Source organism: Mus pahari, chromosome 16 (genome assembly GCF_900095145.1).
Source record: "Mus pahari chromosome 16, PAHARI_EIJ_v1.1, whole genome shotgun sequence".
In the NCBI taxonomy this organism is placed as follows: Eukaryota; Metazoa; Chordata; class Mammalia; order Rodentia; family Muridae; genus Mus; species Mus pahari.
Window position 1 is genome coordinate 14,523,229 of NC_034605.1, and position 21,031 is coordinate 14,544,259.

General features: G+C 42.3%; 1 protein-coding gene across 6 annotated transcripts in view; it reads left to right on the top strand.

Moving 5' to 3' along the window:
• The window catches only part of Dip2c (disco interacting protein 2 homolog C), a 391,262-nt gene extending 374,013 nt beyond the window's left edge, over positions 1-17,249 (top strand). For all 6 annotated transcript variants that reach the window (XM_021215980.2, XM_029547700.1, XM_029547702.1 and 3 more), the window contains 5 exons: positions 2,921-2,978; positions 5,019-5,093; positions 7,633-7,807; positions 10,623-10,746; positions 14,106-17,249. In XM_021215980.2, coding sequence (XP_021071639.1) covers positions 2,921-2,978; positions 5,019-5,093; positions 7,633-7,807; positions 10,623-10,746; positions 14,106-14,358 — 685 coding nt within the window. In that variant the 3' untranslated portion in view covers positions 14,359-17,249. The remainder of the gene's footprint in view (positions 1-2,920; positions 2,979-5,018; positions 5,094-7,632; positions 7,808-10,622; positions 10,747-14,105) is intronic.
• The last annotated feature ends 3,782 nt before the right edge of the window (positions 17,250-21,031 follow it).

The window sequence follows — 21,031 nt, forward strand, 5'->3', positions numbered from 1 at the left end:
ATACCCTGTGTTCCATCCCTAGCATTGTGTAAACTGGAGATAGTGCCACACACCAGTGATCCCAGAACTGGGGAGCCAGATGTAGGGAGACCAGAAAATCAGGTACATAACAAGTTTGATGTTAGCCTGGGCTCCATGAGAACCACCCTGGGAGGAAGGCAGGCAGGAAGGAATGAAAGAAAAACATGGATTATTAGATTAATTGCAATCTAGTGACTAGCTGGATATCAAGATTCCCAAGAACAGTGGATGGAGAGAAAGGCATCTCGGTGGGTTTAGGTTGGTCAGCAGCAGGATAGGAGAGGCAAGGGTAAAATCAAAGACATTTATTTGTCCAGGGACTTTCTGCTAGCTTGGGCCCTAGTGTGCATTATGAATTCTACATGTATGAATTCTACATGTGCATGTGTGTGGTGTGATATAGGTGTGTTGAACATGTGCACATAAAATTATTGTATGCTAGAGGACCTTGTGTGTTGAAAATGTTAGAGCATCTGGGTAGTATGTTATCCATGAGCTACATATATATGCCCATGATTGTATAAAGGTGCTACAACCAAATGAGGACTTCCATGTGTGTAAGGATGTGTGTGTGTGTGTGTGTGTGTGTGTATGTGTGTGTGTGTGAGCATGCACACAGGGGTGTTCTGTGTATGTGTGTGCACATGCTAACATGAATCTGTACTTCTGGGGTTTATGTGCCAGTGTTCCTGAATACTTTCCAAAGTACATTCAAGGATTTTCTGGGAAGAGTTGGGGTCTGCTGTCTTGTCAACTTTCTGTGGCCTGTGGTCTAGTTTTACTAGACCTCTGACAGATGACTGCCCTAACAATTGTACATGGGCTGTCATACTGCTCTGTATTTTGTACCATTCTTGACCTGCTCCCTGGGGTCTTATTGTTCCTCTGGCTGGCTGAAGTAACTGACAGATGCCTTGAGATAAGATGAGATTTTTAATCTTTATTATTAGCTTTTTTTTCCTCCTTTATTTCAGCTTTGGGTCTCTTCAGAAGGAGGGGGTTAACTTGCTAAATGTTATGTTAGAATGTGATCACAGGATCATAATATAATATGATTTTTCTGATTAACCAGCATTTGAAACTATATTCTAAAGTATCCTTGAAAATCAGTTAACTGTCTTCCTTGGAGAAAACTGAAGGACATTCACCTTTTGTAGAACCTCCTCCAGGGGTAATTTGCTAAGAATTTTTATTTTCCATTCCTGAGGTGAGCCCCAATCTTCCAGGGAGCTTGCTTCCAAACCCTTTTCTTGGTGGCTCATGAAAGAGATATGGTTCACACTCCTCACCTTCTTCACCCCATGAACTAACCATGCATGGAAGGAGGAAGCTGCTACTGTTGGAGCCATGCAGCGCCGGTGATGAGACTGAGCTCCTCTTCAACAGACCTCAGCCAAGTTCTGAATCTGGAGCTCTTTGCCATTCTCAAGCTAACTCACCTCTCCTTTGTCTTATATCAAGGATTTAACCTTATAAACCAGTTCTAAAAGAATAGGTATTTGTAGTAGCCACCAATCTCTGTAACTCAGATTGCATTAAAGGCCCTGGATGCACACATGATATTCTTAGTTCATTGACCTTGCACAGTAGTCTGGCAGTGCCAGTAAGTGTTCTCAGGGTGAGGATGTCATACAAAGCTAATGCCTTCCCTAGGTTTTAACTAGGGAGTCATTACATAGAATACTAATGTTGACAATGATGTCAGATCACCTTGTTTGTAGTTGTGCAATTCCTTCATTTGTTCAGAAAATTAGCCCTTTGATGTGTGCCCCAATGCCTCTTCTGCTTTTCCCCTCCCATGGCCCTTGAAATGTCTTTATCAGGTGTTTAGGATTGGAGACCTTATGTATTCTGCACCTTAGAGGAATATGGAGATAAAGCCTAGAAAGGGAAGATTTCTTATAATGTGATGGTGCCCTAACCTCAAACTTGCTTCCAGCTCTTTTTCCCCCAGGTATAGGTCAACCCTGTGTTTTCTGTTCAAGCACTTGCCAACACTCACTTTGTCTTTGTATTGTGTGAATAAAAATTGTCAAAAAGTTGGGTATGATGACACATGTTTGTATCAGCTCTGAGAAGGCAGAGACAGTAGCTCTCTGGAACTTTCTTGCCAGCTAGCCACACCTATGTAGCAACCCCCTCCAGGCCAGGGGATTTATCTGTCTGAAAAATACAAAGTAGAGAGTGTTGACCTCTGGCCTCCATCCCACCCCTACACATACACACACACAATTGCCTTGTAGGTAAGTGAATAGCATCTAGTCCTTGTTTAACTGGAGAGGAAGGAAAATGAGCAGTGAAGATTACAAAACCTGACCAATGAAGCCCCTGGGGAGGACAGTGAGCCAGCTCAGGCCATGGTCAGCCAAGGTCTTCTCAGCAGTTCTCCAAACCAGCTTACTGTTAACTATGCATTAGACCCAAACCATTTTCCTTCTGGAGAGGATTTTCACCGTTTCTCAGCTCAGGCACTCTTAGTTTAGCAGGCCAGCTGTGGCTACTCACCCCAGAGACTCTGCCTTCCTCAGCATGTTGTCTACACTCAAGCATAACTCTACCAGCTAAAGGCCTAGAGGTCATACCTGGGCCCCCTCATGGTTAAGGATGCCATTTAATGCCCATCTTTCCACTCTGAGTACAGAGGCATCTTCCCACTTGTTTTGTAGATGGAGCAAATGTGGCTCCATATCCTTTCCCTGTGGCCATCATAGATGTTTTCTTGCCATTTGTCCTTGTCAGGGCATTATTGCTTCTGCTATCAGTAGCCTTCTGTGAGACTTCCACCTTTGCCATAGAATAATACTAATACTAACAAATAGCCTGCCAAGCCCAAGCTACGTGGCCAAAGACAGTAGTTGATCCAAAAAGTCCACTGAGTGGTGTGTGTTTCTGCCTACAGAGTCCGGTTGGTAGAAAGGGGATCTCCTCACAGCTTACCTCTGATGGAGTCTGGAAAAGTAAGTATTAAAGGTGGTAAAGTCTCATCCCAGCATAAAGGTGAGTAAGGATGAATAGGCTTTAACGTGGGAAGAAATGTGCTCCCAGAGACTATGTATTACCCTGGAAAAGAAGCTGTCTGGACAATACTGTCTCAGGAGGTTGGCCTATGAGTACAGAAAGTCAGTAATAGTATTTTGAACATTATTTTTTTTAAATAACAAAGCTATGTTGCGTTGGAGCCACTAGAAGCCTGAATGCTATGTATCTCTCTATGGGATCTGTTCTGAGGGTTTGCAAAGGTTTTAATGTGACTGTTCCAGTTCAATTATTAGTCCCTTGTTCTAGCCCTCAGGAAGAGAAAAGACTATCAGAACCTTGAGAAGGTTCTCATACCATCTTATACTTAAATACCATTGGCTACTATTTAGTCACTTGTTCATACCTAATTAAGCAAAGGTTATGAACTACTCTATTGATTCTTGTTATCCTAGTGGTCTAGTTAAAAATCAGGATATTACACTAAAGAAATATGCGGATGATGGTTCTCAGTGATCAATTGGGAGTTTAGTTTCTGTCACATTGCTACAGAATTCTGTGAAGACAGAACTAAAATGTGTATTTAAACTTACATGCTGTTTTACTATTTGGCCCAAATGACAAATCATTCTCCATTTGATGTAGTTCTATTTTCTATTTTTAAGTTTATTTTATTTGTGGATGTATATATGGTATGCATGCCCATATTCACACACACACATGCACGTACGCGCGTGCGCGCACAAACACACACACGCAGCAGACAGAGCAGGAGATTGGGTTCCTTCCTCTATGACACTCTCTGTATATTGCCTTCAGACATGGTCTTCACTTACGTAGAATCCACAACATTTTTCACTAGGTTAATTAACCAGAGAGCTGTTGGGATCCACCTGTCTCTCTTCCCCAATGCTGGGGTCACAAGCACGCACAACCAAGTATAGCTTTTTGTGTGGTTGCTGGGGATTTAAATTCATATCCTCATGCTTGCAGGGCAAACACTCATGCGCACTAAGTCATCTCCCTAGGTCTTGGACATATGTTGCTGTGGGCCTTTTAGACTTATAACTACAAGTCCTATCCCTTAATAAGGTGGTTCTTAGGGTAGGAAGGTGGTAACCACCACCCCAACACAATTGCAGGGTTTATTAGGTAGAGACACCAGGGCATCACCCTTCAGGTGCAATCTGACTGCTCCAAGATGACATGAGTTTCTACCACAGAGTGTCTTACTTCAACTTGACTATTGAATGATAAATATGGCCTGCCTCAGGTCAGAAAACTTGAGATTTTAGAGTGAACCTTTGAGCTCTTTGCAATGTAATATAGTAAACTATTGCTAGGTTGAATGTACATTGGGAGGAAGGACTTAATATCAGTGTCTTTTTATAAGTGGTTCACCGGAAGGAATGGGTCCTGTAGGAAGTTAACATGCAAATATAGTAGAGAGGAGAAAATCAGGACAGGTGTTCCTATCGGAACCCACCCACTTTTTCTTCTGCCAACCACAAACACATCCTCTGTTGAATCATTTATCAAGAATCATTTGGAGATTGGTTCTGGTTAGCCCACACACATCTCTGCAATTCCTCAAGTTCAGGTTGATTCTGGCCTTGCCTCCTTCCTTAGTTTCTATATTTCATGCTGTTAAATCAGTGTGGGCAAATTCCTATTTTACACATCAGACTGGGTGAAATGTTACATCATATAACATGGGCTTTGTTTCAGAATTCCCTTTTAAATGGTCAGATATGGACATTTATCAGTTTTGAGATATGATTGACTATCAGATTTCTGTATTTTAAAATCCCTCTGCCCCAGACTGAGGACTTGTAGAGCAGTGGTAGCAAGAACACTCTTTGGTACTGGCACACACTTAACTTTATGCCATGATGCTCTCCAAATGGTCTTTGGGAAGGAAATGGCCACTTGGCACTGGGGCAAGATTGTCAAAGGAGAACATTTGATGCCTACCTGCCTTTTTAGCCACAATCAGAAATTGTCTCCTCTTTTTTTCTCAGATACTTCCTGGTGTCCGGATTATTATTGCCAATCCAGAAACGAAAGGACCACTGGGGGACTCCCACCTTGGAGAGGTGAGTCACAGAGCCTTCTGGGAGGTCTGTCCTCTGAGTGTGTTTTTGCTTTGGCACCTGCTATCATCCACAGCTCATGCTGCTCACATGAGGCAAGTCATGGTGTCCAGGGAGGAGCTGGAGTTGTGCTTTCCAGATTCAGTCATCACCAGAAAGCTCAGTGTTATAGAGTGGCATTCCCCTAAGGACAGAGGAGACACAGTCATCAGAGAATTCCAAAAGCATAGCAAGTCTGATCTCTATAGATTCACTCTGAAGAGTGTTCTCATGAGCCATTCTCTATTTCTAAGAACTTCATCAGGAAATTATTGAAACCTACAGAGTAAACAGAGCTCCACCTACCACAATGACCATGAAACTCAAAAGCCCAAGATTGTAAAAGTGGTGATTAGATGTGTTTTAGATCAGAGAGAAGAGTGGTGCTTTATGTCACTTGTGATGCCATCCAAACCCTGTCATTTAGTCCCCTCATGCTGTTGGCAAGGTATGACTGGAGGGAAATGGCTCATCATGCTTCTAAGTCTAAGTTTTTCAGAGCTGACATCAGCAGTGTTGTTGCCACCCATTTGGTGAGGTCAAGTGTCACACCTTGTCCTTTCTCTTATTCTCTCCACTGATAAGACTTCTCTGAGATGGTAGAGGGCATGAGCAAATGACACAGCCCAAGTCTAACCTTTCCTTCCAGTTATTGTGCCTATGCCTTGGCTGTTCAGCTTGGGATCCCTGGGTGTGCATCCTCTACCCTACATGTCACCTGCAGCAGAACAGTATCAGCTCATCCAGGAGCACTTCCCACAGAGCATGTGGGTAGACACATGACCAAATCCTAACCATTTCTACCTACTCTCCATATTCCTTTCTTGTCAGGCTACTTTCTAACTCTTGTTTGCATCTTGGGATTGATTATATAAAATATGAACTAGGTTAAACAAGTGTCGCTTACATTCAGAGTTCTGTCCCCTCCTGGGGCAACCAGGAATGGAGATATGGAATGGATATATATATATATATATATATATATATATATATATATATATATCCATTATATATTATATATATAATGGAGATATGGAATGGATATATATATATATATACATATATATATATATATATATATATATATATATATATANATATATATATATATATATATATATATATATATATATATAGTTTTACTCCAACTTGATTGAACCATAATTGGCAAATAAAGTATATAAGTCAAGGTGTGCACATAATATTTTTTTATGAATTAGTAGTTTATACATTGTAAAATGACTAACAAGGTAATCAATACACCACATAAAATTACCTTTTCTGTGTATGGTGAGAAAATTTAAGTTCTGTCACATTATATCTTCAGTCATAGTGTAGTGGGAATGATGGTGTTCAGCTAGCCCTCTCTTTTTGTAGTCTAGAATGAAGCCTAAAGAGTGGAAGTACCCACATTCAGGTGGTTCTTCCTACCTCAGTTAGCCTAATCAAGAAAATTCCTCACAGCTGTGCCCAGAGACTTCTCTCCAAAGTAATTCTAGACCATGCCAAGTTGACAGCCAATCTAATCTGTCACAACTGTCTTAGCAAGGAAATATTGCATACTGGAGAACAGAAAACAGTTGTCACCTCATCTGATGTTGTCCTTCTATCTGTGTGTTACTTTTTAATTATTTCAGCAAATGCTTAGTAAATATCTGCTAGGATCCAGGTACTAATCAGGGGTCTTGGAATACAGGGATAAACAGTACAGATGAAGTTTTCACTTCAAGGTATTTGGCTATTTCAATGTTAATAAAATAACAAAATGTTCAATCTCAGAATACTTGTGCTGCAAAAAGTATAACCTGAAAGCCCTTCTCATGGGTCTGGCCCTGTGTATCAACATCACTACATGCATTGTACAGATGTCTTTGGAATTGTGTTGGCTCCATATTTACCCAGGCCTTTCATGTGGTTCCACATCATCCACAGCTATTGCTTTGCACCTATGTCAGCCTCTACCTAACCATTCTGCAGACCCCACATTCACCTGCCTGTCCTTTTTGTTGACTTTGCCCCTTCACTGTACTTTGTGTTATTTGATCATAGTCTACTTCAAAAGGTATGCTAGTCAAGGGAAAGGGAAAGGCAAAGTCTTAAGGTTTTGAGCATTTTCCTAGTTGCTCTTAGAAATGACCATCACATTTGAAAAACTATAAGAAAACTCATACAACTTTGTTCACTTTTAAAATCTTACTGTAATCTGCTTTAATGAAATTTTCAGATTGTGAATGGCTTATTTGGTTGTGTGGCTATAGCTTATTTTTACATAGTACTTTTATTATAGAGAAGTTTGTGAGTGTCATATTTTCTGTCCCTACTACCCCCACCAACCCAGACAGTTGGTCGAAACCACCATTGTCTCGTATTCAGACTGAACCAAGGAAGTCTTAGCCATTGTGGAAAACAAGTGGCTGTGTAGTAGAGAGTTAGCTTTTCTTCCCTAGAGAAGGCTGAGTGGACAAAGTAGCTCATGCACAATGATGTTTCATTCTGTCCATAGATCTGGGTCCACAGTGCCCACAATGCCAGTGGCTATTTTACCATTTACGGAGATGAATCTCTTCAGTCTGATCATTTCAACTCCCGGTTAAGTTTTGGAGACACTCAGACCATCTGGGCCCGAACTGGCTACCTGGGCTTCCTGAGGAGAACTGAGCTCACAGATGCAAATGGAGGTAAGTCCAGGCTGGAAGACACTACATATTGGACAGAAGTGGAATTTGACCAACACTGAAAATGGCTTTGAGGCTGAGAGCCTCACCAAGACCTCTGCTTGCCCTTACTCATCTAAAAGTGTCTGACCTTGAAAGAGAGACAAGTAGTGACTGGGTAAAAAGTATTTACCATGTAAACATAAGACCTGAGTTTAATCCCCAGAACTCACTATGTGCTTCTTAGGATCATGGTACTAGAAGTTAGCTCCCTGGGCCATCTAGACAACCAACCTAGACAGATTGTTTCTAAGTTCAGTGAGAGGCCCTTTCTCAGCAAACAAGGTGACTAGCAACCAAGGAAAATATCTGATGCTGATTTCTGGCTTCCACGCATATACATAAATGTGCATATACCTTTAAAACCCAATACACATGACCATGTACACACAGGCAGGTAAGATATAAATGCAGTGGACAAAACTATGCCTTCCTTTGCCTTTCTGAGAACCAAGAGCAAAGGTAACGCTAAACACTCCCTATGTTGAAGTGTGATTAGTGTCCTCATAAATTCCAGGGGTTGCATGCTGTCTCTACCAGCACCACTCCTGTGACATAAGGGGGTAGTCTGAGTCTCTGGGCCCTGATGGCCAACAACTGGGCCTTCCTGCTCCCACTGCTTAGGACACAACCCTGGGTCTAGCAGTAGTATACTCTGTTGCTAACCTTCCTGTGGCTCCATATAGAGAGTCACATTGGGGTATTTCTTGAAGCCAAGACACTAAAGCATACTCATAAGCCTTGGGGTTGGCTCAGTGGCAGAGTACTTGCCTAAGGGTCACATGTCACAAAAAAAAAATAAATTTTTAATATGTATTCAGATACCTGGGGAGATAGTTCATTTGTTATTTACTTTGTAAGAAGGAGGGCCTGAGTTCAGATCTCCAGCACTCAAGTAAAATGCCAGGCACAACTACACACACACCTGTAATTCCAGGACAAGGAAGGCAAAATAGGTAGATTCCTGGAACTCACAGGCCAGCCAGCCTAACCAAACTGGTGAGCTTGAGGTTCAGTGAGAGAGCCTGTCTCACAAAGTAAAGAGGAGAACAACTGAGGGAAGATATCCTATGTTGACACATGAGCAGGTGCACCCACAAGCAACTGAGGGAAGATATCCTATGCTGACACATGAGCAGGTGAACCCACAACACACAGAAAATAAAGAACTGCCCTGAGTATTCACTTCTGATTGTTTCATAGTCTCTCCTCACCTCTCTGCTTTACCATATACTTCTAGAGTCATGGGGAAACCAAAATCCTTGACAGATGAGATTGTAACTTTGATGATGAGGCATCCTAAGTCACCTAACATACCTGCTAACCTGAGTCCTACATTTAGGGGATAGAGCATGCTAGTGTGGCAGTTTCATGACAGGTACTCATCGGCTCATTTAAACAAGGATGTAAAGTTCAAAGTTGTAAAAGAGGGTATCAGTTCACAACAACCCTCAAGGAAACCTGTAGAATCTACCCAGCTAAGCCCTAGGGAACAAAGCAGCAGAGTGTGGTTGCTGTCTTCACCTCATTGGTCCCCAGATGATTGCATGAACCCACACTCAGAGCAAGAAAACAAAGCTCTATTGTAAGGAGAAGCAAGTAAGTAGAGGTACCCATCTTGCTTGTGTGCTTAGATTAGGGAAGGTTTACTTGCTTTTACTTCATGGTATTTGTTTATTCCAAATTTTCCCCTGGCATACTTATTACCCAGTTAAAACTAAGGATAGAATCTTTATTTTTAAGTAAAGATAGGGCTGACCATATTTTCATTATTATAAGGTTTTCTTACAGGATAAAAAAGTCTTGCAGGGCCTGGGGAGATGACTCAGCAAATAAAAACAGAGTTTGACCACCAGAATCCGCATCAGTAGGTAGGCTCTGTAGCCTTCCTGAAATCCCAGCTCACAGGAATCAGACTAGGAATCTTTGGAGCTAGCTAAACTAGTCCATTTGGCAAGCTTTGTGTTTAAGTAAAAGACCCTGCCCTAGGGTAGGAGATGGAGAACAGCTGAGGGACTTGTGAGCAAGTTCAGCCCCATGAAGCTCAGACTTTTAAGTGCTGACTGGTAATGTTAGCTCCATTAGTCATTGTTAAGTCCCTTGATCACTGATGTTGATCTTATGTCTTATGGTGGAAGCTGGTCCAAAAGAAGATTGGCTTCTTCCCAGTGGACAAAGTTGGAAATTAGGCAGGCTAGGATAAAAAGTGAAAAGGCTTAGAAGGGTGATGGAGAGGCCTGTTGTATACCAATGTGAAAGCATCACAATACAACTTATATTTTATATAATTTATATACATTTATATAGAATATCTAAGAAAAACCAAGTGTGGCCTTATCACCAGTAACTGGGATGCTGAGAAGGATCCCTAAGACTTGCTAGCCACCCTAGCTGAATTACTGAAATTCTGGGCTCCAAATTCAGTGGGAGGATCATATCTCATAAAATGATGTGCAGAGTGATAGAGGAAAACATCTAACATTGACCTGTGGCCTCCACATGTGTACACATGTGTGCAAACACACACACACACACACACACACACACACACACACCTAAGAAGAAGAAAAAAGCAAAAAAATAAAACATCAAAAAGAGAACTTGGTGATTAGACATCCTGCCTCTGAAGGATAAAGAGGAATGTCTGAGCCTGAGATAACTGACACTCCCCAGGAGGAAGGGGCCAACCATGCATAGATCCCTTTCTGTGTTACTGTTACTCTTTATAAAATAGAATAAAGCAAAGATCTTGACTGGTTCCTGGTTTCTTTTCCAATAGAGCGCCATGATGCCCTGTACGTAGTAGGGGCACTGGATGAAGCCATGGAACTGCGAGGCATGAGGTACCACCCAATAGACATAGAGACTTCAGTCATCAGAGCCCACAAAAGTGTCACAGAATGGTAAGAGGACGGGAAGGCATTGTCTGTTCTGGTGTCAGGAGCCTAGTTACTAATCACAGGATGTGGAGAAATTCCCCTAAGACTAAGGCACTTGACCGGGTGGAGTGTCACTTCAAGGTAAGCCTCCCTCAGTGCTAAGGGCAATGCAGGAAAGAACTGTTCTGTTAGGACATCTCAGGTGAGTGGAAACCAGAGAGTTTTCGCCTGAATAGTGTTTCCAGGAAACCAGGTTGTTATTTTTCTGCAATTATATAGGTGTGAAGTTTATTTTAGTTCTCTTATTGTGTTTTCACAAATTAAAACAACAAACAAAACACACATGCCTTCCACTGATACTTGGTAGTAAGAGGAATTATACTTCCATGGGAAAAGTAAACATTGTTTTGGTTGGGCTTACTAGATATGTGTGTCAGGTAAGAAATGCTTCAATTAAACCAAAGCCTAAGCCACAAGACCCTGCACAAAGTGGCCCAAGGGTGGGGATGTTAGTTCTTATCCTTCCCAGAGGTAAGAATCTCTGCCTTCTGCCTGAGCCCATTCAGTGCATTTATAAATGCCTTTGACAAGCAGGTCTCCACCAGGAGCTCATTTCTGCTCTCTGTTTGGGAAAAGGAGGGAGGCGAGAGCAAGTCATCAGTTTCTGCTCATGGCAGCCACAGAGTTGTTTAGCACCTTCATGCTGTGTTTCAGAGTGAAAAGTGACTATGCTTTTCAGTGTATGTTTGTTCACTCACATAATGACCTCAGACAAACTCACTAAACACCCTCCTGGCAAAGAGCCTGATGTGACCAATCTCAGTTTTAGGCCACAACCAGGGAAGCACATGCAGGAATGGCTTTGAGTAGTTTTCAGACCTTAGTTCTTATTGTTCTAAAGAGTTTCCAAACATAGGCTCAGACTTACTGCCACTTATTGAACCTAAGTAGTACGAGTAGATTTATTTACTTATTTTTTTGTGGTGCTAAGCTTTAGAATTGCTGTCTCCTTTATGCTAGACAGATGTTTTGTAATAGTCCTGAATCTGATTATTAAACTCTTGGCAGTACCTGAGCTCCTGTTTGCATGTACATGTTCTGTCATCACATTCTTCTAGGTCCTTATCAATACAGGCCTCCAGGGCTTGTGCCAGAGTGCTTGTTTGGCATGCCCAAGGCCCTGAGTCCTGGGCTTAGCACCCCAAAGCTCCCTCTGTGTTTTATCCTAAGCTTCACTAGGACAAAACCCCAGTTGTCAGGGTTGACTGTGGATGGAAGGCAGAAGTGCAAAAGACAGTAAAAACTATTGATACTCAAGACTTCTGGGAACTGTTCAGTCACAGACTTCCTCTCCTCTCCTGCTGCACCTCTTAAGAGTCTTCTCCCTTTGTCTCCTCCTCACCAACCCACATGTTCTCTAGGTTGCCTGCCACTGAGAAACCCATGTCAGACAAAACTGTCTCCACATTGCCAAATGCAAGCCTTAGTTAGGGGTTTATTGCTGTGAAGAGACACCATGACCACAGCAACACTTATTAAGGAAAACATTTCATTGGGCCTGGCTTACAATTCAGAATCTTAGTCCATTATTGTCATAGCAGAAAGCATAGAGGCACACAGGCAGACATGGTACTGGGGAGGTAGCTAAGAGTTTTACATCTGGATGTGTAGACAACAGGAAGAAACAATGAGCAATTAAGTCTGGCTTGATTTTGAGACCTCTAAATCCACCCTCCAGTGACACACTTCCTCCAACAAGGCCTAATCTCTTAGTGCCATTCCCTATGGGTCTATGGGAGCCGTTTTTATTCAGGCCACTACACCAACCAAATTCATTTCTCATCAGGGGATTTGCTGTGTTGATATAGCCCCCTTAGAAAGCCGTGTTGGTTAGAAGGTCTCTAGTCCCTATCCCACCCTTCCTGGTAAACCCTGGAGTGACAGCAAATCTTACATTCCACACACTGTGGATGGTGAGTTGTGCCTAGTATTTCAGGACAGTGGCATATACTTCAGATGCTATAATACCATTTGACCCAAATTATCTGGGAGATGTATTTGATCACTGATATCATAGACACAACAACGTATCATAGAGTTCATTTGAACCAATATTTCATTGTCACAGGGCTTCAAGGGAATGAAATGTCAGCACATCTTGGAAATCTCTTTCAAAACTTCTCTGAGGGACACAGAAGTCACAGGCTTAATGCTCTCTGTAATTCTCTCTTTCAGCATAATTTATGCAGATTGATGATACTGAATAGAATTTGCATTATTTACTAGTATACTTAGTCTCATGCTTGTAAAATAATAGTGTGTCTATAAGTACATCCCATCCCAAGCTAGGATAAAGTTGTTAGGCAGGGGAGAGTTGATGTGATTGGTTCTGAATCTGATGCCCTTCTTCATGTGCCCCCTTCCTACCAGGAACTTTCTGGTTTATCCATATAGTTCCTTCTACCCTTCAGCACTCTGGTTCCTACATCCAAGCAGATCTGTGTGCCAGAGCTTGTGAAAACTAGGAATTTAATCAGTCCTAAAAGCCAGTGTCAAAGGTTAATAGAGTTTCCAATGGTAAAGCACTGCGTTTATGTTTCCAGCAATTAGGCAGGCTTTCCACCAAATAAACACCCGCTATATGAATTAGTTGCTGCTGTTTTACTGTTGTCTCCAAACTCAGTACTGGGAGACAGAACTGCTAATCATGCTCACATGTGCCTTACCGTGCTGTTTGACTGGAGATAGACTCAGTGGCTCTATCCTCAATGTGTCTTATCCTCTGGGTCCAGCTCAGGCACATCTCTAGTCTGGCAATGACACTGTCTCATATCAGAACAACCCAGACTATGTCAGCACTTGTCTAGCCTCTGCTAGTATCATCTGCTCACACACATTGACCAGGTTCCACATTGAACTTGAGCCCAAGGACCAGAAAGTGGGAAGACTGGGTGTGCTTCCCGCTCCCACTCCAACTCCTGCAGCAGCAGAGCTGCAAGCCTGGAAGAGCTGGTGATACATAGGCTGCTAGAGGGCTGATGAAAATGGTGGGGACCCTATCCCAGGCAGCTATAAAGTAGCAGAACTAGAATCCAGACACCCCTCCCGGGGAGCAGGGGCGGGGGCAGAAGTGAGCCCTGTGCCGTGGAACCAGAATCCAGAAAACACCATATATACCACACAGGAGCCACCATGAAAGAAGGCCAGGAGAAAATCTGGAAAGGTATGTTGTTGCCAGGAAGGCTGTATGCTGACCCAGCTTAGAGGGATGAGCCAGTCTGAGGAGATGGGTGGGATCTCTCGGGCAGATCTGAATAGAAACAAAGTGTTATCATTACATAAAAGACTCCCCAGTAATGGCAGTTTTCTTCTCTGTCTTCTAGTGCTGTCTTTACCTGGACAAACCTGTTAGTGGTTGTGGTTGAACTTGATGGCTCAGAGCAGGAAGCCTTGGACTTGGTTCCCTTGGTAACCAATGTGGTCCTGGAAGAACATTACCTGATTGTAGGAGTAGTGGTCGTGGTGGACATCGGTGTCATCCCCATCAATTCCCGGGGAGAGAAACAGCGGATGCACCTGCGAGACGGGTTCTTGGCAGACCAGCTGGATCCCATCTACGTGGCCTATAACATGTAGTCTCGTCACTTTGGCTTCCACAGACTTTTCTACGGACGTGACCATTTTCCTTTCTTTTTTTTCCTTCTCAGTGTCCACAGAGACATGCAGACACTCGGGCCACACTCAAAGGAGGAGCCTGATGCGGTGGGGTTTGGGGTAGCACTTCTAGGAGCAATCACCCTGGCATGGAGATGAAATGTGAATTTATGCTGGATTTTGCTCAGAAGGACTTTGGATCACTGCCTTCAGTTTGCTGGATAAGATCATTTTAAGAACTTTCTTTCCTTCTTTTTTTTCTTTCTTTTTTTCTTTTTTTTTTAATTATTGGATAAGAAGTGCTCTCTTCGTAAATGTGGTATTTTGTTAAGCTGAAATAGCAATTAAAAAAAAATACTCTACCCTTCAAATGGGTTCTTTTAAACAATTTATGTAGTGTGACAAAGAATTGTTTTTTCTGTTTTAATGTGTCATGAGATCTTACTGACATGGATCTGTTACTAATTTAAGCCATCCCTAGATCTCACCCTTCTAGGAGAGTTTATTGAGGTACGAGAACCTTCCAGGTAGCACCTTCCAATTAGATTTTAGCAGCTTGCTTTGTCAGAGACATGCTGAAGAAACAGAGGCCAGCTCATGGCCTTTGAAGTTAACATAGAAGGAGAAGCGATTATAAATAAGGTATTTCGGCAACTATCTTGCAGATATCTTTGTACTAAACTAAAAAAGATAAAAATAAGTTAACTTCCTCGATATGTAATTATGTACAAAATGTTTAATTTATTTTGATCTCTTTAGAAGTATAAAAGAGAAAAAACATTCAAGAATATTAAAGTCTTGTAATGTTTGCTAATATAAAAAAAGTGTTGTATTATCTTGCGTGGATAGTATCACAACAAATATATATATATGAAATATAAATTCACTAATGAACAAAGGAGATTTTAAAGTTTAACTGCAGAACTTGTCACTTGCATGGTGCGCCCTCCACTGTATCCACACACACTTGGCTGTTTCCGAGCAATCGCAGATCGCCAGGAACCCTGTCTTAGACCCAAGACCAGCAAGTGGAGTCACCGCCGTCTCTAAGAGGGTGAAGGGATTCAATGATAACGTGCACTATTTTTTCCTTTGCTGTGAGGATGACAGTGAATGCTTTCATGCCAGCATGTGCCAGTGACACTGAGGGGCTCCCGGTTGGCAAACAGCACTGTTTTCTCAGCTGCAAGATAATTGTTGCATAAAGTCTATTTTATTTTATTTTAGCATTTTTGTGTCACTTTTTATAATTTTTGTTGTTGTTGTCCCTTGATATGAAAAGAATGACACCCTGTGGTCATTTGCACCAGGTGTCACTAATTTACCCCTGCCAGTGGCCAATCTGAGCAGATAAATGACCGGAACACCTTTGAGGGAAAAGCTAGCTATGTGTGATGTCTTCTTGACTGTGTAGACCCAGCCAACTCTGATCCTCCAATCTTGGGAACTTTCTAGCTTGGCCCTGAGAGTAGGCACTATTCCAGGGACTTAAAACAGCAAGGAGTTCTGCCAGCATCATCCTTGCACTAGCCATTGGGGAACTGATCCCTGGTGACGTGTGCCTATATTTTCATGTGCACAGCTTGGCCACTATACCCTTGTCTGTATCCAACCAAGGAGAAGGTATCAACAATACAAGACAATGTTTATTTTGTAATTGCCACAGTATGGCTTCAGTGGCTCCCAGTATGAGAGAAGCCTAAAATTGTTACTAGGCAGAAATGAGGTTCCTGATTGCTTTATGGGAGAGGTCTTTGTCTGCCTTAGTTAGAGCTGCCAACAGTAAGCCCTTTTCTAAAAGAGAGTTTTCTATGACTTCCGAGATCCAAGGCTGATTTGTTTTGGTTTGTTAATTTAAGTGGCGCATTTCTTTTGAAAATTTACATGTGTAAAACAGCATTCTTCATCTCCATAAATCACTTAATTTTTCAAATATTGTTTGCTCATTGCTATATGTTTCTGCATGTTTCAAGTATACATTCCTACAGTTTGCAGCTTTCCAAGGGGAAAAATCCCTGCCACATACAGAAAGAATTTTCTTGATACATGCATTTGCACCCCCATACCCCCTCCAAGGGATCTTGGTTTAACGTTTCAGATAGCAGACTGATTGGTAAACATGATTACAGTGTGCAGGAAATCTTCCATCTGGCTGATGTGAGGAAGCAAAGCAAATTTAGATGTCACTCAAAACCTACTCTTAACTTTTCACCATATCAACTTCACACCCAAGGAGGGCGAGGGCTGCGGCCCAGGTGCCAGAGCCGATCCCGGCCGGTCTCCTCTGTACCCTGTCATCTGGAACGTGAGACTTAAGGTTTGAAAGAGTTGGTGGACTAGGTTGGAAGCTTAGTTGTGCAAGAAAAAGGAAAGAAGACACTTAAGTACCACCAGTTTCAGCAATAAAGAAGGATCGTTGTGTATTAGAAATCGTACTGTAGATAAATCATTCATGAGAATGTTTTTTAAAAAGAAAAATGTTTGTCTTGTGACCATGTGCTTTTGGAGTCAGCCAAAACCGTGTAATCAACTTGCACAAAAAGAGGGTACACAATGAACATTGAGACACAGACCTAATCAAACAGGAGCAGATTCCTCATGGTGCTTGTTTATTATATATATTTAACCCTGCTTGACACTTTACCCAAGGGGACGGCCCCTTTATCAGTTGAATGTTAGCAGCGTTATTTCAGAGTGTGGTGACTGGTTAGAGAAAACTCATGTACTCAACCAATCACAGTTTCAAACAAAATTTTTATGTGCAAAGGACAGCAACCTTCTTGTATGTTCAACCACCAGTACGCTTTGTACATCTGTGATAACGCCTGTTTTATATTCAAATGAACAAATAAAAGCTTTTATTTTTGTTGCTCTGAAAATAGCAGTTTCTTAATTGGTACCCTTGGGGAAAAACGTCTGGGACAGACCACTTCCATGTCAGGAAGGAGGTGACTCCTGCTGGGAAATGTATCTGATTCTGTTTACATGACTTGTTGCATAACTTGGTACAGATGATCCTGCTTTGATTGATGTATAAATCTTGATGTAGGCATTTCTAGTTAACTGCAGTTCCTATGACAATGAATGTTTTGTGAAATGTTTTTTTTTTAATTCTTTTAAATATATCTGAATATATTTGTTCACATTTCGCTGCAAGTGTACAGGTTATTGGTAACTGTTTGGAACAGAGAGTAAGTAGATGTCCTGTGTGTGGACCCTTTGATTTGCTGTGTCATAGGGAACTTTGCATGTCTGGATAGACCACTGCCACCCATTGCCTATTCTTTCCCATTCAAATTGTCATTGCTTATTTAATAACCAAAAGTTCTAATTTTTTTGTTTGTTTTTGTTGTTTAAAGTCCTAGGGGTCTTAACAATTTTGTCTTGGGAAAGCCTTGACTAGTTACCTGATCTTTAGCCTGGTGATGATAAAAGGATCTGCATGAGCATAGGGAGACTGCTTAGCTGGTCAAGCAGTTGCCACACAGCCTGGCCACCTGAGTTCAATCCCTGGAACTTACATGTGAATAGCAGGAGAGAACTAACTACACAGAGTTCTCTAACCTCTACAGGCACACCATTATACACCCCTGTACATGTCATGCCCATAAACCATAATGTTAAAGATGGGTATGGTGACATGTGCTTCTGAGGCAAGCACTGAGGAAGCAGAGGCAGGATTTCTGGGGCTCACCTGTTAGCCTAACCTTTGAGAAGAGAGACCCTTAGTGCACATGTCAAGATGGTTATCTCCTGAAGAGTGATGGCGAAGTTTAACAGCTGGGTTCCACACAGGAGTCATAACTAGTTCACAAGATTGGAACTAAAGTGCATCTGCGCAGAGCACCAGGTTAGCTTAAGCCTTTATGTTGGAGTTTGACTTGCCTATGCCCTGGTTACATCTGAGGCAACAAATGCTCATACTTCTTTAAGTATGCAAAAGGTATAAGACCTATCTGGCAGTATCAAGGAGAAACAGAATCTTGCAAGAAAGGGTGCTTTTACAGAGACCCAGGTTTCTCAGATGGCAACCCTGATAACTGGTCAAGTGGAAACCAGGTAACCATGAGAAGTGTGCCTATGGGGGCTGCTTCAGATCTAGCATATACACTCATGTGTATGCATGGATGTGTGCACATGTAACTCATTTAGTGTGGTGTTCTGTACACTCTGTGCCCTCTGGGACAACGTTACAGTCCCAGGGAATGTTCTATAGCACTGTGGTTATTGATCAGTTGTTCTGTCCTAGGAATCCCGTGACATCTTAGTATGCTGAGATCCAACGGTCTGTCCACTTACGTGGAAACTGTCGTTAAAGCTCTCTGCAAGAAGTTCTGGGATAAAAGCAGCATCCCTCAGCCTCCACCTGGGTTTGATGGCCACTGTAACTTGCTTCATCTGTAGGTAGACCTCCTGACCCTTCCCCTCATTAGTGTTGTTTTCTATCTTATGCTAGAATGTCTTCGTGGAATCTTTTATGACCTTTTCCATAGTCTTTGCATTATTAAAACCTCTGGAGATGTCACGTTCTCATTTCCCTGGGGCAAAGGCACATCCAAGGCTGGTAGGTCCATTCAGTGGCTGACTCACTGATTTTTAATCTTTTGGGTTAATTATGTGAAAAAAACCAAGCAACATACAACCAATATTTTTGTTTCCTTCAGCAAATGGTTTGGTGTGGTGCCAATGTTTGTGCAGGCTGGTATTTTTCCATAATGATTTCATTCCATGATTGGCAAGGCTAAGTCACCTGACTGGTTTGAGGACTTGTGTCATATCTGGACTCTGTTTCCCACAGTACACTCTGTCTTGGCTCCTTTCCTTGAAACAAGACTTAACTGGACTCATATCTAACCTCTGCCAGACAATGGCTAGATCATTTTCACTAAGTTCTGCCTTTCCAACTAGAAACAGTAGAAATATAAAGGAGTCAGGCTGGATGGTGAACGCCTTGTGTGAACTTGGTGAGATGGTGCCTGCTTTGACAGGGTTTATCCCAGAGGCAGACTAAGAATGAAGAGGCAAGTAGATAACATATACCCCGGGATGCCTGGCTACATGGCTAAGATAGGAGAGAAAAATCCTTTTCACCTGCATGTCTGCTATGTGTACCCAGTTAGCTACCTCCCAGGAGGAGATATCCAATGGCCCATGGAGTGGTAAAGTATGAAAGGAAAGGAAGAAGGAATCAAAAGGTTTAATTCAAGTTCTGTCTTTTTTGGATGTCAGTCAACACACACTTAAACTCCACTCCCCATGCAATGCTGACTGTTGTTGAGGATGTTGGATGAAGCATCCCCAGACTCGAGACCAGATCGTGAGCAGTGAGGGAAGTCTCAGTTCGTCTATTTCCAGTCTCTGTCCAGCCTCAGGGTCTATTCATTTCTACACAGGAAGCAGATTACTTTCTGAGGGAGATCTGTCCTCTTTCCCCACAACATGCAGGATTCTCCGAATTCATCTAATAAAATGTGAGTATGAAGCTGCTGGTTCACTCCCTTGACCTCTTACTGTTGATTTGAAGAAATTCTAAAATACCCCAATTTTAGTGACAAGAGGTGGAGAATATAAGTGAAGACAGCTGTGGCTGAGGCAAAGGGCAATTTTGATGATTCCTGATGGTAAACTGGAATTGTGACTTAATGTCCACAGGACTCTAAGGAATATGGGAGCAAGGGTGCTTGTCCTGTGACCTGCTTCTCTGTGTGATGCCTCCTCATTCTTGTGCTCCATGACCACTTCTCTATAACTAGTATGATCTCAATGTACCCAACTTATGTTTTCTTGCCCAGTGTTCATTATAAAAATGCTCTTAAACCAGGCATATTGGTGCCTACCTATAGGCCAGACGCTTGAGGTGCAAACAGAGCAGAAGCTCAAGATCATCTTTGGCTGCATAGTAAGGTCAAGGCTAACCTGTGCTACATGAGACCCCATGCAAAAAATAAATAAATAAATAAATGAAAAAAATATTAGCTCTGGGTCCACTGAATGTACTTTGAGTTTCCATCTGGGCCTGCTGAGGGGACTTGTCCAGGACTTGGTCCTTTTTCATCATGGCTTCTGGAACAGCTCAGAAAATGCTGTTCATAAATCCCTAGCTTTGAAGAGTTTCAGTTAAAATATTTGAGGCAATGAGGAAACTGGGCTCCTGATAGAAAACCCCCAGAGGGCACAGGGGTGTAACATTTGTGTGTGCCCCTGTGGCTATGTGTGGATGTGCTTGTTCAGTTTTGTGGGGCCAGAGGTTGATGGCGGTCTTGCCCAGTCATTCTCCACCTTTTTTTTTTTTTTTTTTTTTTTAAATCAGAGTATCTGTCTTTGTGAGATCCTCCTGGCTCTGCCTGCCCAGAGATTACAAAAGTACACCTGGCTGTGCCTGACTCTGTATATAGGTGTTGTGGATTAAATGTTGTTCCGTGTGCTTTCCTCACAAGCCATGTCCCAGCCCCAAGGATGTAACATTTTTGTTTCTTCAGGTTAATGTAGAGTATACCTGAAGACCCCCTGAAAATGGTGTGGGGCCTGGCTAAGCTTAGGTTTACAAGTGAGTGAAAGGTGACCGGGGAGGGTGGTGGTGGTGAGCACCTCCTGATTAGTAGAGACAAGTTCAGCAGCACTAGGTCCACTTTTCTGAAGATAGCCCTTGTTTCTT